Raw genomic sequence first — 16,965 nt, forward strand, 5'->3', positions numbered from 1 at the left:
TTACTTACCGGATAAAATGTTGAGTTGCAATTCTTGAAGTCTGTGTTGAAGACACAATCTAAAATAAAAATGAGCAAAAAAGGTGATTGTGGCATTGCAGAAATAATAGTTATATTTCGCATCATGGTTGGCATGGACTTTGTGACCCAAAAGGCCTATTCCTGAGCTGTACTGTTCTATGTACTTATAGTCATAAAATCTTAGAGCTATACAGCACAAAACAAGACATTTGGCCCAACCTGTCGATGCCAACCAATATACCCACCTAAGGTAATCCCATTTGCCTGCATTTGACCCATATCCTTCTAAATTTTTCCTGTCCATGTGTCTTTCAAATGTTGTTATTCTACTTCCTCTGGCTGGTAATTCTCTCTACCCACTAACCTCTGAGTGAAGAAGGTCTCTTTTAAATCTTACACATTAAACATATGTCTTCTAGGCTTTGATTCCCTTTCCCTGGGAAATAACATAACCTTCTTATAATTGACAACAAAAAATCAATTGCCTTTCTTGCAATTTGTAAAGAGGTAACCCTCTGAAATAATAATACATATTGATATGAGGCAGATCAAAAAATGACAACAATTTTCATTGCAAGGAAGGGTGCTTTGCCTTTCTAACAACATGGTAGTCAGGAGATCATTTTGCCCCATGAGTCTATGTTGACCTCCAATGGGGAAAGCAGAGAAAAAAAATACACTTTTGCTAATTCTTTTCTTAAAGATACAACATGTACTGTAACTATTAAAGAAAAATAAAAAGTTTCTTGTAGTGTCTAGCATCTGCAGACTCTTGTGTCTCCAAGACACTACAGATACTGGAATCTGGAGCAACCAACAATCTCTTGTTGGAACTCAGTGTGTTGAACAGCAAATGTGGGGGTAATAAAACGAGACAACTATACAACAATAGGTCATGTACTTCAGAAATTAATTTCGGAGACCAAGCAGGTCAAGTCATTTTGACATTAAAATGTGACCTAAAAGTAAATATGAATTATAATATGAATAATTATAAATATTATACATTAATCAGTTTACTCTAAATATAAAACTTAAAAAGCTGAGGCTTGAGCTGCAGTTCGAGTACTGTGAGGAGTTTTGGGACCCTTATCTAAGAAAGGATGTGCTGGCAGTGGAGAGGATCTAGAGGAAGTTCATGAGAATTATCCTGGGAACAAAAGGGTTAACATATGAGGAGCATTGGATGGCTCTGGACCTGTACTCACTGGAATTTAGAAGAATGAGAGGGGGATCTCATTGAAACCTATTGAATAATGAAAGACCTTGACAGAGTGGAGGTGGAGAGATTGTTTCCTATAGTGGGGAAGGCTAGGACCAGAGGAGACACTCAGAAAAGAAGGACGACCCTTTAGAACACAACTAAGACAGAATTTATTTAGCCAAAGGGTGATGAATCTGCAGAATTCATTGCCACAGATGGCTGTGGACACCAAATCATTGGATATACTTAAACCGGAGGTTGACAAGTTCCTGAATAGTAAATGCCTCAAATGTTATGGGGGGAAAGCAGGGGAATGGGATTGAGAGGGATAATAAATCAGCCATGATGGAATGGCAGAGCAGATTCAGTAGGCCAAATGTCCCAATACTGGTCCTATGTCTTGAAGTCTAAATATGCATAACAAGGCCTCTTGAGAACAGCAACATTCTCACTGGATAATTCCACTGAAAATAACCTGAATCAGTCGATATAATTTTAGACAAGAGACGATGGCAACAATAGATATTTCAGGCCAAGATTTCACAAAAGGCAGTTCAGGATATGATGCAATCTGCTTTATAATATCTTAATCAATTCAATCATTGCTTCCACCCACCATCCCCTGCCCCGCCCATCACAGGGGATCTCCAAAATCAACAAGATCAGTTTCCAAGTAACTTTTCAAACTGCTGCTCTCTGTCAATGACAAACAGTCTGTTGAGTAACATTAAACTATTCATGCTCAGAAATGCCTGATTGCTAAACTTGTGGCTGGAAGGCGACCGTCAGCTGATGTTGGGTGGATTAAACGTGGTGTAATGCTTTAGAATTTTGTGCTTTCTTAGAAGATATGAAACCAGTTAGCAGCGATTAAATCAACCGAATTAACAAAAAAAATTTGCATCTCTACTACAAAGCATAAAACCCAAGTACGTATATGTTATATACTACCCTGAGATTCATTTACTTGCGGGCATTTACAGGGAAGAAAATAAATGCATTTGAGTTTACAAAAGACTATACTATAAGCAGACAAAGACTGACAAACAATGTGCAAAAGAAGACAAAACTGTACAAATAAAAATAATACTGAGAACATGAGCTGTAAGTGAATCTTGAAAGTGAATCAGTTCAGAGTTGAGGCGAGTTGTTATCCATGCCAGTTCAGGAGACAGAGTAGGAGTCCCCAAGCTTTTTTACGTGATGAACTCCTACCACTGACTGAGGGGTCCATGGACCCCAGGTTGGGATCCCCTGGTTGTAGATTAATAGTGGTTCATGAACATGATGGTGTGGGGCATACTGCTTCTCTACCTCCTGACCAATGGTAGTAGCAGAAAGGGAGCACAGCGGGGACAGTGGGTATTTTTGCTGATGGATGCTGTTTCCTTAAGGCAGTTCTCCATGTAAATGTATTCAGCGGTGGGAAGGGCTTTGCCTGTATCCATCACTTCCTGTAGTCTTTTCTGTTGCTGAGCACTGGATTTTCCATACCAGAGCGTGTTGTAACCAGCTAGGATACTCTCCACCGTGCAACTTCTTGAATGGCTGAGAAGACTCAGGGGAGCGGTCAAGTCTTGTTCCTAATTTGTGTGGTCAGCAAGTGTATACTGGGGCACCCACAAAAGGTTTCCCGGCACAAACAAGAGAGGATCTACAGATGCTGGAAATCCAAGCAACACACACACACAAAATGCTGGAGGAACTCAGCAGGCCAGGCAGCATCTATGGAAAAAAGTACAGCCGATGTTTCAGGCCAAGACCCTTCGGCAGGACTTGGCCCGAAACGTCGACTGTACTTTCTTCATAGACAGTACCTGGCCTGCTGAGCTCCCCCAGCATTTTGTGTGTGCAGCCTATTCCAGGCCAAGTGTTTGGGGTCCTGACATTGGTGAGTATGTGTTCAAGGCCTAGTGTTCAGGTTTCCGTCATCAGCAAGTGTTTTAGGTCTCACCAATGGCGAGACCAAAGTTTGAGGCCTAGTGTTCAGGGTCTGACCACTAGTGAGACCAGAGTTTGAGGTCTAATGTTCTGGATCCTATCATGGGAGAGTCCAATATTCGAGGCTTTTTGTTTGGAGTCCTCATTTGTCGTTGGTGAGGCTTGCGTTGATACCGAAGATCAAAGCCTGAAGGTTGACTGGAAGTCCAAAAGTCTGGGTCTGTGATCCCCTGCTGGACTGCAGGGGAAGTCAAAACCAGTGTCTGTGAATCCACAAGTCTGCTGGCAGCCGAAGACAGCCTGTGCCATGTTTGGAGGACAGTGTATATGAGTGGTGGGTGGGAGAGAGGAACTGGGAATGGGGTATGTTTTGCTGTTGTATGTTGTGTTTTGTGTTGTTCTGCTGAATACTGTAGGCATGCTATGTTGGTGTCAGAAAGTGGGGCGACACTTGGGGCCTCCCCCCATCACATTATTTGGTTTAGAGTGCAAATGACACATTTCACTCTATATCTTGATGTACAAGTGATAAAGTAAGGGATCTGAATCTGAATGTATTGCCTGTGGATATGTGCATGTGGAGAATAATATTGACGTGGTTTGTGGCTGACAGCATGTTGTGGCCTGTTATTTATTTATTCTGTGATTCAGTGTGGAGTAGGCCTTTCAAGCCAAGCCATCCCAGCATCCCGACAAACCCGATTAACCCTACCTAATCATGGGACAATTTACAATGACCAATTAACCTGCCTGTTTCATCTCTGGACAGTGGGAGGAGCACCTAGGGACAACCCATGTATCCCACGGGAAGGATGGCTTGCCACGAGTGCCCATTACCTCTCAGCATTTTCTCTGGTGAGGTTCACAGCTTCAGGGCTTTTATCCACTGCCACAGCAAAACCCTGCAAAGCAAAACATTGAATCAGAACGGGGATTATTTGTTCCTGCCACTAAACATACGGTACCTTTATATCTCCCTGCCCCACCGTATTCGGCAGGGATCGCTCCCTCTACAACTCCCTTGTCCCTCCCCACTAATCTCCCTCCTGGCACTTATCCGTGCACATGGCCTGAATGCTACTCCTGCCCATTCACCTCCATTCAGGGCCCCAAACAGTCCTTCCAGGTGAGGCAACATTTCACCTATGACTCTATTTTGTCTGCTGCTCCCAATGCGGCCTCCACTACATTGGTGAGACCCGTTGTAGGCTGGGAACTGTTTCATCGAGCACCTGCGCTCCATCTGCCAAAACAAGAACTTGCCAGTGGCCAAACAATTTCATTGCGATTCCCATTCCTGTTCTGACGTGTCAGTCCACGGCCTCCTCTTCTGTCAAGATGAGACCGCCCTCAGGGTGGAGGAGCAACACTTTATATTCCAAACTGATGGCGTAAATATCGAAATCTCCTTCTGGTTAAAAAAAATTCCCTCCCCCTCCCCTCTTCTTCTACTTCGGCTTCTCACCTCTTCTCACCTGCCTATCACCTCCCCCTGGGTCCCCTCCTCCTTCCCGTTCTCTTACAGTCCACTCTCCTCCCCTATCTCCTCTCCTTCTTCTCCAGCCTTTTATCTTTCCAATCCATCCGGCTTCACCTATCACCTTCTAGCTAGCCTCCTTCCCCTCCCCCCTCTTCTTTATTCTGGCATCTTCTCCCTTCCATTTCAGAAGGATCTTGCCCCAAAATATTGACTGTTTGTTCATTTCCATAGACGCTCCCTGACCTGCTGAGTTCCTCAGCACTTTGTGTGTGTTGCTTTGGACTTCCAGCATCTGCAGAAAATCTCGTGTTTACATTTAATCAGATAACTGAATGGAGCAATATAACTATCTAAAACTGGAATAAGACCATAAGACAGAGAAGAAGAATCAGGCCATCCGGCCCATCTAGTCTGTTCTGCCAATCATTCGATATAGCTGATTTACAGTACTGTGCAAAAGTCTTAGGCTGAAGAGATCGTGGGAGGCATTCAAGAATCAAGGAGAATTCAAGGAGATCATTCAAGAATCACTAGATTCTGGAATGGTTCTGGAAGAATGGAAAATTGCCAATGTCACTCCACTCTTCAATGGGGAGAGGCAGAGGAAAGGAAACTATAGGGCAGTTAGTCTGACCTCAGTGGTTGGGGAGATATTGGAGTTGATTGTTAAGGATGTGGTTTTGTGGTGCTTAAGGGTACATGATAAAACAGGCCGTAGTCAGCATGATTTCCTTAAGGGAAAGTCTTGCCTGACAAATAACAAGCAGAGTAGACAAAGGAGAATTGGTTGATGTTCTGTACTTGGATTTTCAAGATGGCCTTTGATAAGGTGCCGCACATGAGGCTGCTTAACAGGTTATGAGCCCATGGTATTACAGGAAAGATTCTAGCATGACTAGATCATTGGCTGATGGCAGGAGGCCTTGCAGCTGCTGACTATTAGTGTTTCACAGGGGACTGCGTTGGGCTGATTTGTTATATGTCAATAATTCAGACGATGGAAATGATGGTTTTGTTGCAAAGTTTGTAGACAATATGAAGAGAGGTGGAGGGGCAGGTAGTTTTGAGGAAGTACAGAGGCTACAAAAGGACTTAGATTTGGAGAATGGGCAAATAAATGGCAGATGGAATACAGTGCTGGGAAGTGTATGGTCATGCACTTTGGTAGAAGTGAAAGGGTTGACTATTTTCTAAATGGAGAGAAAATACAAAATACTGAGGCACACACAAGTGTATAGTCATGCACTTTGGTAGAAGGAATAACAGCATAGATTATTGTCCAAACGGGGAGAAAATTCAAAAATCTGGCATGCAAAGGGGTTTGGGAGTCCTCATGCAGGATTCCCTAAAGTTAAATTTGCAGGTTGAGTCTGTGGTGAGGAAGCCACATGCAATGTTAGCATTTCAAGAAGACTAGAATATAAAAGCAAGGATGTAATGTTGAGATTTTAGAAAGCATTGGTGAGGCCTCACTCGGAGTATTGGGAGCAGTTTAGTCCCATTATCTTAGGATGTACTGAAACTGAAGGGGTTCAAGGACGATTCACAAAAATGATTTCAGGATTGAATAGTTTGTCATATAAAGGCATTTGATGGCTCTGGGCCTGTTTCATGAGAATTCAGAAGAATCAGGGATGACAGCCTCAGAATAGAGGGGTGTCATTTTAGAATGGAGAGGAGAAGTAATTTCTTTTGCCAGGGAGTGGTGAATCTGTGGAATTCTTTGCCACAGGCAGCAGAGGAGGCCAAGTTTTTATGTATATTTAAGGCAGAGGTTGATGTATTCTTGATTGGTCAGGGCATGAAGGGATACAGGGAATAGGTAGGAGATTGGGGCTGAGAGAAAAATTGGATCAGCCATGATGAAATGGTGGAGCAGGGTCAATAGTCATGTATCTTATGGTCTTATAAAATTACTACAGTACTGTGCAAAAGTCTTAGACACTCTAACTCTCTCTCTCTATATATATATCTTCCCTCAATCTTACTCTCCTGCCTTCTCCCTGTAATCTTTGAGCCCTTACAAATCTCTTCTTTAAATATAACCAATATAACCCCTATTGACAACAGTGGATCTGGGGTTGAGAGGGTGAACAGCTTTAAGTTCCTTGGCATCCACATCACTAAGTACCTCAAGTGGTCTGTTCACACTGCTGTGTGGTGAAAAAGGCAACACAACGGCACCTATTTCACCTCAGACAGTTGAGAAAGTTTGGTATGGACACTCAAGAACTTTCTACAGGGGCACAATTGAGAGCATCCTGACTGGCTGCATCGCTTCCTGGTATGGGAACTGTACCTCCCTCAATCGCAGGACTCTGTTAGAAGGGAGATTTTGAGGCTTCAGCTCTTCGAGGCCTCAGTGAGGAGAGGCTTGAGTGAGAGAAAGTGAAAAGGTGTCGGCAGATATTTTTCTCCCCCACAGTTTATTTATTGTTTTTCCTTCTTTATATTTGCTCAGTTGGAACAATAGGGACACCAGGCAGGGTAGTTGAGTGTTCATCTTGTGGCATGTGGGAAGGCAGGGAAACCTCCAATGTCCCAGATGACTACATCTGCAAGAAGTACATCCAGGTACAGCTTCTAACACTCTGGAACTGGTACTGGATTAATTCCAGATCATTCGGGAGGCTGGGGAGCCCTGGGTAACAGGTACTGACTATCCATCCTATCTATGCCTCTCATAATCGTGTACACCTTTACCAAGTCCCCTCTCATTCTTCTACGCTCCAAAGAGAAAAGTCCCAGCTCTGCTAACCTTGCTTCTTATGACTTGTTCTCCAAACCAGGCAACACCTTGGTAAATCTCCTCTGCACCCACTCCATAGCTTCCACATCCTTCCTATAATGAGGTGACCAGAATTGAACACAATACTCTAAGTGTGGTCTCACCAGAGATTTGTAGAGTTAGTTAAAAGGTGATCACAACATCGTGGGCAGAAGGGCCTGCACTGTGTTGCAATGTTCTATGTTTTATGTTCTATAACTTCAAAGTTTCCGAAGAATTAGGTGCGTGTTACCTCATGTAATTTTTCCTCAAGTACTTCAGGTAATCATGGGATTATTAAAATTACATTGGAATAAGCTAACATTAAAATAGCTACATTCAAATTCAAATATATTAATAAAAAGAGCTTTAACAAAGATAGGGACAACACCCACTTGTTTGAAGAAGTGCAGCAAGCTCAGAGTTATGGCACCAGATCCACACCCAATTTCCAGAAAAATTGGGCTTGAAGCCTGACTGAAGCTTTGCCAGTCAACCTTTTCTTCTGTGGCGAGTTCCAACAGCACCAGATCAACTAAACCCTAATTAAAATAAAGCACAAAATCAGCACGAAAGAAATAAAGCACGCTTCGTATGCAGACAGACTCCATGCACTAATTCGGTAATAGGCTTCAAGAAAATTACCATAAGACCATAAAATACAGGAGCAGAACTAGGACATTCGACTGATCGAGCATACTCTGTCATTTGATCATGGCTGATCTATTAGCCCTCTCAACCCCATTCTCCAGCCTTCCACCCATAACTTTTGATGCCCTGACTAATCCAGAACCTATCAATGTTCACTTTAACTATACTCAGTGACTTTTCCTCCACAGCCATCTGTGGCAATGAAATCCATAGATTCATCACCCTCGTCACCTCTGTTCTAAATGGACTTCCTTCTATTCTGACGCTCTGATCCTAGACTCACCTCTCCTTCCTCTCCTCACCAGCTCTATCAAGGCCTTTCAATATAGATAGGTTTCAATAAGATCCCGCCCCCCCCATTCTTCTAAACTCCAGCAAGTAAAATCCCAAAGCCATCAAGCACCCCTCATACATTAACCCTTTGATTCCCAGAATCATTCTTGTGAGCCTCCTCTGGATCCTCTCCAATGCCAGCTCACCTTTTCTCAGATAAGGGGCCCAAAGCTGCTCACAATGCTCCAAGTGCAATCTGATCAATGCCTTATTAAGTCTTAGCATTACATCCTCGCTCTTATATACTAGTCCTCTTAAAATGAATGCCAACTTTGCACTTACCTTCCTTACAATCAACTCAACTTCCAAGTTAACCTTTAGGAAATCTGGCACTAGGATTCCCAAGTCCTTCTGCACCTCTGATTTCTGATTTTTCTCGCCATTTAGAAAACAGTCTATGCCTTTATTCCTTCTACCCTACACTATATCCCATCTGCCACTTCTTTGCCCATTCTCCCAACCTGTTAAAAGTTTTTCTGCTTCCTCCATACTACTTATCCCTCTGTCTATCTTCGTACCTCCTGCAAACGTGGCCACAAAGCCATCACTTCTGTCATCCAAGCTGTTGATATATTATGTGAAAAGAAATAGTCCCACTATTAACCCCTGCGGAACACCACAAGTCACTGTGTGTGTGCGTGTGTACATGTGTGTGTATAAATCTCCTAATGAATTTTATCACGTACTGTATTGTATGCATTGCACTGTACTGCTGCCACAAAACAAATTTCACACCATATGTCAGTGATAACAAATCTGACTGATTCTGAAAGCAAATGGAAAGAAATGAAAGAATGAGTGAGCACTGGGTTTGCACTCATTTATAAATTCTTCCATGGTTAACACTGCAGTCCTCTTTTACATAACTTACAGATGCAGAATGGCCTTCCTTGGAGAAGTGCATGCCCTGTTACATACCCCATAACTGGGTGTCTTACCAGCAAAGATAGAAGTGTCCATTAGAGTCTGGTGATACTACTTTCAACAATATTTATTAGCAAAAATATACAAAATAATATCAATGCGAATATACAGAGACTATACATTAGCAATACTAAACCTAAAAGTGCAGGTATAATAATAATCACTAATGAAACAAGCTCTATCGTTGTCTAGGGGATAATGAATTGTCAGATGGAAATATAAAGTTCAGTTCAGTTCATGCAGGCTGCGGTAGTTGTTTGTCGATGTGTTGCAATTGTTGGAGAGAGAGAGAGAGAGAGAGAAAATGTGTGAACAGTAACAGCTATTATCTTGCCAACCTTCCTTTATGATTTTGATTCGTCAATACGTTGTTGTGGCCATTCATGTATGACCCCTCCGTCCTTTAGCTAGACCGTTCTTCCGTGGTGGACTCGTCACCCAGGCAAGGGTGGACACACACACAAGCCCCCACTGGTCTCGCTACAAAACACTGTGAGTTAAAATTTACCGACCCTTCGTTCAGTCTCCGGTCTCCCACCCTGTCCCGTGGGGGTTCTGATGCTCACTAGCATTTCTCCTGGTGCGTCTGAGGGGTGTTATCCCAGACCTCACTTTTATCCCCACTCACGGGGTCTCAGGTGTCAATCCGGTTGGGATGATGTAACCCATCAAACCAGCCCACTCTGGTTGTCCCCTGAGGGGTTTCAATGAATAGAACAGTACCAAATAAACAACCCTTCTCCAAAAGACAATAGCAGTAATCAATGGTAATCCTACTTTTGTTAGTAGGAGCCATTCCACCATGGGGTACCTTTTAGCTGTGTCTCTCTCTCATTAACTTTCATGATCTGTTATCAATAACAACTGCCCTGGCAGTTTTCCTTTGTCTCTCTTACTTCCTTGGTAGCAGCATTGAAATAGTAGCGATTTGCGATTCTCCAAAAAGGGGGTATGGGCCACTCTGCACCCTTCTGCCCATCAGAGTTGTTCATCCTTTGTAACAGCCCCCATTGTTGAAATGATGATTTAATTATTTTTGAATGTTTCTGAGAACCAGGCACAGATGGGGACATTCCAAGACCTTGTTAGCTTTGACAGCTGGCTTGGCTTCGGGGCATTAATTTCCTTGACTGAAAACATTCTTTCTTGGCCACATTGCTGCCATTTTGTTATGAAATGCATTAACCAGGAAATTTATTTTTTCTCTTATTGATTTGTTCTTCACGTGTCTCTGCTTTTTTATGCACTGAGGACTTGTCTCTGCGCAGTCTTTTCTTGCCTGTGTGGTAAAATTTTAGATTCAGATTCATCTTTTGAAAATTAGCTTTATTTATCGCATGTACTTTGAAACATACACTGAAATGCATCAATTGTGCCAAAGCAAATCAGTGAGGATTGTGTTGGGCGGGCCGCAAGTAGTATGCTATGTTGCCAAGCTTCCAGTTCCAACATAATATACCCATGGTTCACTACACCTAACAGGCACGTTTTGGAACGTGGAAGGAAATCCACACAATCACATGGAGAACGTACAAACTCCTTACAGAGAGCGGTGGGAATTGAACCCCAATCTTAAATAGCTTTATGCTAGCTGCTGTGTTACTGGGCTGTCCTCACGGTAAATTAAGGAGCTTGTACTCCAAACTCCTGGTGGGAGGAAGGCATGGGTGATGGACATATTAAGATGGTGGGGGAGGGGAAAGAGAAGGGGTGATGGGGCCATTGGGATAAAGGTTGTGCTAACTGCTAGCTATCAAGCATTGTTTGTGTTAACAACTAACACACCCAAGGACGTGCTGGGGACAGCCCACAAGTGTTGCCATACATGCCAGTACCAACGTAGCATGCCCACAATGTCCGAAAGAAAAGCACAAGCAACTACAACAACAAAGCACAATGTACGAGGGGTGATTGATAAGTCCATGGCCTAAGGTGGAAGGAGTCAATTTTAGAAAACCTAGCACATTTATTTTTACTACCTTTACACACTTAGTCCAGCAGTCGTGGAGCATATGGATCCCTTCGTTGTAGAAGTCGGTGTCTTGGACCTCCAGAAGAGGTCAACAGCAGGGTTGGTTGATAAGTTTGTGGCCTAAAGTAGAAGGAGATGAGTTATCAAGCTTTCAAGAAAACTTCAAGCTTTCTGCATAATCACCCAGAGTTGAACTGCATGTGCATGTAACGAGAGCTGTGTAACTCACCTCCTTCTACCTTAGGCTACAAACTTATCAATCACCCCATGCTGTGGACCACTTCTGGAGGTCCAAGACGCCAACTTCTACAAAGAAGGGATCCATATGCTCCACGACTGCTGGACTAAGTGTGTAAATGTAGGAGGGGACTATGCTGAAAAATAAATGTGCTAGGTTTTCTAAAATTGACTCCTTCTACCTTAGGCCACGAACATAGTTCTAGCCTCACCCAACCTCAGAGGGACTTATCTACACCCCTCAATGTTTCATGGATAATTAGTTTGAACTTTTGTAAAATTGGAAAATACAGTAGTGAATTTGCCCATAGCAAGGTGCTGCAAGCTGAAATAATTGACAAGGTAATCTGTTTTAATAAGGTTGTTTGGAGGTGTGCCTTTCATGTCTCCTTGCGGGTACCATTAAACATTTTACATTCACTACAGTATAACCTACAGGGTAAGCTATGAAAACAGCTTTAGTCAGACAACTGAATCTTGTGATCTTGACTGAAGGGTAACTATTAACCAAAACATTAAGCCTAAATCCCAAACTCAAAGTAAATTTTATTATTGGCATATAGATATGTCAACCCATACAACCCTGAGATTCATTTCCTTGTGCGCATACTCAGTGAATCTATAGAATTCTAACTGTCAACAGGATCAATGAAATATCAACCAGAGTGCAGAAGACAACAAACTACGCATATGCAGATATAAATAAATAGCAACAAACAATGAGAGCATGAAATAACAAGATAAAAGAGTCCTTAAAGTGAGGTCGTTGGTTGTGGGAACATCTCAGTGGATGGGCATGTGAGTTCTCCCCTTTTGCTCAAGAGCCGGTGGTTGAGGTAGTAACTGTTCCTGAACCTGGTGGTGTGAGTCATGAGGCTCTTGTACCTTCTACCTGATGGCGGGAGTGAGAAAAGAGCACGGCCTGGGTGGTGGGGATTTCTGATGATGGATGCTGCTTTCTTCAGACAGTGCTTCATGTACGTAGATGTGTTTGATGGTTGGGAGGGCCTTACCTGTGATATACTGGGCCAAATCCACTACCTTTCCTCTTTATCAGGATTTTGTTCTCCCTCTTTATCAGGATTATGCTGTGGGATCTTTAAACCAACCTAAGCATTTAGGATATACAAACTGGCTGCTCCATTTCCTGTCTTACAACAAGGACCAGACTTTAGAAGCACTTTCTCTATCAGTTGCAGGATATTCTACACTCTATTATTGTTCTACCTCAATGCACTTAGCAATGAAGTGTATAAAAGGCAACCTTTTCACTGTATCTCAGTACATGTGACAACAATAAACCAATTCTAATTCTAGTTTTTTGGCTGTAAAGAACTAGAGTTCTGATGCTCTATTTAATTTCCTTTCAACAGCATCACACAGAGAGTAGTTGGCATCTGATATATGATACTAGATTCAGGTTTATAAATTACATGTACACTGGGTGACGGGGCAGAGATACCACTCTACCAATGGAGGTGTAAGGTGCACATTCTCCCCGCTAGCTTGAAGGTCACCCTTGGGCAAGGTGTAGCACTTGCTTAGCCCCCGATCAGGGTCATGTGAAGCCATGGGAGCAAGTGGTGGATGGTCGTATGAGCAGCCGGTGCATATCACAAGTCCTGGTTATGTGACCACTGACGCCAGGCAGACAATCTCTGTAGAGTACTGATCATGGTTAGGGGTCACCAAGCTACCCAGCCATGGAAAGACCATGATCACCTACGTCACATGGCACGGCACATGATGATGATGATGACAGTGAAATGCACTGTTTGAGTTAGCAACCAAAAGACCTCAAGGGTGTGCTGGTGGAAGCCTGCTACACATTCTGTGTAAGAGTAGAAGCTGCCAGAGGAGGGGGCAGAAGCAGAAACAAGATGTATGGGATACCTGGAGAGGCTCTTGAATGAGCTAAGGATAGAAGGATATGAGCTTAATGCAGGCAAGTAGGATTGGTATTACTAGGAATGCCAGTCAGCATAATAATAGTGGGCCAAATGGTCTGTTCCTCTACCGTACAGTTTATGATTCTGTGCGATATTACAATTTGCTTTGATTGGTTTAATTCAAAAATTCAACTGCTCCTTGAACAAAGGCCTCCTTAACAAATGCTATGAGTAGGAAGATTAATTATGTCATAATTAAGACTGGAGATGCTAGAAATCTGGAGCAATACACAAAATGCTGGAGGAACTCAGTGGGTCAGGCAGCAACGACGGAGGGAAATGGACAGTTTGGGTTGAGACCCTTCAGCGGGAGTGGGAAGAGGGGAGAGTGTGTAAATTGGTGGAGAAAGAGCTGGCAGGTGATAGGGGGATCCAGGTGAGGGGGAGGGTGAGAGGTGGAATGACCTACGAAGCTGGATGATAGGTGAAAGCAACAGAGGTCTAAAGAAGATGGAATCTGATAGGAGAGGACTGCAGACCACAGAATAAAGGGAAGACGTGGAGCGGGTAATGTGTGGGTGATAGGCAGAACCGGGGGGGGGGGGGGAGGAAGAGATGGGGTGATGGGACAGTGGGATAAAGGAAAACAAAAGGGAGCTAATGAGAGAGATTGATGATTATGCTGTCAGGTTGGAGATTACGAAGGTGGAGTACAGAACACTGTACGGTACAGGCCCTTTGACCCACAATGTTGTGCCAGACTCTTAACCTATTCTAAGATCAATCTAACCATTCCCTTCAACAAAACCGTCCACTTTTCTATCATCCGAGTGTCTATCTAAGAATTTCTTAATTGTTCCTAGTGTATCTGGCCCTACCACCACCCTTGGTAGGGCATTCCATTCACCCACCACTCTCGAAGTAAAAAACGTACCTCTGACATCCTTTCCACACTTCCCTCCAATCAGCTTAAGATTATGCCCAAATATATCAGCCATTTCTAACCATCTCTGGCTATCGAAAATTCTACTGAGTTTGAGATGTTCCTGTGCCGTGATGCTTTCTTGCCCTGCAGCGATGTTTCCTCCCTTTTGAATCTTTCTGAGAGGAAAATATATTGGCCCTGGATTTGTTTGGAGTTCTCCCTCCCTGCAGAACTTTTGGAGATAAGGTAATAATCCCAAAGTAGGGATAGCTCATGGAAATTATCTCCAAAAATAAATACATTTTGGGAAACGTACAGTATTTATTTTATTTGTAGCATGTGAAACTGAAGAGTCAATTAGGCATGTCAAAGGTTTAAACAGATTAAAAATGGATTAAATAAATGAGGTATTCTGATGATCAGATTGGCTGTTTTCAGGAGAGATTTGTACTCACACCCAGTATCTTCCCATGGTATCTGGTTGGAATGTAAGTATTAAAAAAACAATCTCGGCCCAAAAAGTGTTGACAGTTTATTCTCCTCCATAGATGCTGCCTGACCTGCATTCCTCCAGCATTTTGCATCTGTAAAATCTTTTGTATCTCCAACAAACAACCATAATGGCCACAGATTTCTTATAAAAAGAATAACTACGCTATTTATAACCCAGATGCTAAATATAACATATGATTTCAGACTCCATCTCCAACAACACTAGAAAGCAAGTTCAACCAGTTCCAGTGTCTGCGGGTCTCCATCGTGGACCATTGTTCAGTTACAGCTGGATTAGCAGGTTTTAAGGTAACTGACTAATATTAAACCAATACACAGAGAAAGAGCAAGTTAAAACCCTCAAGCTCTGTTTTGCTACTGGAAATGTATATTTAGGAATCTATGTTGCTGATGTTGTCAGTTGACTGTACAGCTCCGCTTTTCTGAAAGGAGAGGTCTCCTTTAAAATTGAATGGAAATTATACCTTTATGAGTGATTGACACTGATACCAGTCAACAATGATAGTAAGTAAAGTAATTTGGCTTCAAGACTCCTGAGTTATCCCACTAGCCCTGCACCAAGCAATCACATCACAGTGTATGTGCAATTCGTACCTATTACAATTACCAAATGTGAAACTTGAGAAATCTAGGTCCTCTTCATCTCCCCACTCAACACGGGGTCGGGGGTTCTTCACCACATGCACTTTATTAGTTCAGGTAGTTGCAACATCCACCCTGGCTTCATAAAGAATGGGTAATCCTGTGGTGGAACTGAACCTGGCTCGCCGACTATGCTACTGTGCTGCTCCAGTGTGGACCTGCTGGGTTCCTCCACCATACATGTGTTGACCGATAATTGAGGTTGTTTTTGCATAGGAAACCTAGACCCTAGGAACTGGTGCTGCAAACCTTCCTGTTGTATACTTGAACAATTTGGATACTTCTTATTTAGAGATACAGCACAGCAACGAGCCCTTCTGGCCCAGTGATCCCAATTACACCTGCATGCTGAATTAAAAATTATTTATGAATTGGAAAAATGAAATTTTGTTCCTGAAAAAATGTGACGCAATGCATTTTGATTGGATGAATAAGGCTAAAGGCTGATTTATACTCATGCATCATATCCAGGCTGTTGGTACAGCGTACCCTACGCCGTCGGGTGACGTGCACCTCCCCACCTCATGCATCGCGGCGATGCAGACCGCAACAACTGTGATTAGTCCACTTGGTAGCATCGCATTTCCTCCTATGCATTTCTGGTTGCTTCTTCTCAGCCATGTCTGTACACCGACACGAAGTAGATGAACCAAATCGTCAAATCTACCTGCTGACATGTGAAAATGTTTAAAGTGCATTTCCTCATCCATGTCTCTCACAAAGAAACTCAACACAGTGGCGTAGAAACCCCACCGCCAACTAGCATTTTGGTGCACACCAACGCATGCTCGTTACAGCGTAAAGTGATGCAGAAGTAAAAATCAGGGCTACAATGTAGCCCGTATGCTCAAGTATAAATCAGTCTTAAAAGTACACAGTAAATAGTCAGTCCTTGGGAATTAATGAGGAACAGAGGGATCTTGGTATTGTTACATATTCAGGCAACAATAAATATATGAGTTCAGCAAGGGTTTCTTATAACAAACAACACGTTTATTAAACACAGAAAACAAACCCTCCCCAAAAGTAAACAAGCACTAACGTAACCGGAAACAGCTGCGGTGCAGCAGCCCAAACAGTTCTTAAAGCAATATTGCAAAAACAGTTCTTAAAGTGATATTGCAAAAACAGTTCTTTAAAGTGGTATTGCCAAAAGTTCGATATGCTCACAGTCCATTTAAAAGGAGAGATTTTATAAGACGATTTAAATTCTCTTTCACGTCGCTTGGCTTCGATCCCCGACGTCGAACTTCCCACGAAGAATTCACGAAACAGAACGGCTTAAAGGCACTGACCTTTCCTTCTTCACTACCTTCAATCCTTTCTGGTTAAACCCAGGGATTAACACGAAGATAGTCAACGACATCCTTCCAAATAAGGATTAAACAAAGGTCGCCCCCGTTTCACCGTAGAAAGCAATTCTCCTCGATCTTTAACTTCCGAACTTCGATCTTCACTCTCCACTAA

At 42.9% G+C, this 16,965-nt stretch overlaps 1 protein-coding gene across 7 annotated transcripts in view; it reads right to left on the bottom strand.

Annotated features, from left to right (window-relative positions):
• The window catches only part of hemk1 (HemK methyltransferase family member 1), a 187,086-nt gene that overhangs the window by 87,424 nt on the left and 82,697 nt on the right, over positions 1-16,965 (bottom strand). For 6 of the 7 annotated variants that reach the window (XR_009506729.1, XM_059943995.1, XM_059943993.1 and 3 more), the window contains exons 5-7: positions 7,808-7,954; positions 4,003-4,067; positions 9-58 (exon numbers count right to left, since the gene is read on the bottom strand). Coding sequence is in view for 6 of the 7 variants with exons in the window: in XM_059943995.1 (XP_059799978.1) it covers positions 9-58; positions 4,003-4,067; positions 7,808-7,954 (262 nt within the window). In the remaining variant the exon portion in view is untranslated. Of the gene's footprint in view, positions 1-8; positions 59-4,002; positions 4,068-7,807; positions 7,955-11,299; positions 11,413-16,965 lie in introns of all 7 variants that reach the window. The other variant, XM_059943997.1, reaches the window with a different exon arrangement.

Source organism: Hypanus sabinus, chromosome 19 (genome assembly GCF_030144855.1).
Source record: "Hypanus sabinus isolate sHypSab1 chromosome 19, sHypSab1.hap1, whole genome shotgun sequence".
Classification (NCBI taxonomy): domain Eukaryota; kingdom Metazoa; phylum Chordata; class Chondrichthyes; order Myliobatiformes; family Dasyatidae; genus Hypanus; species Hypanus sabinus.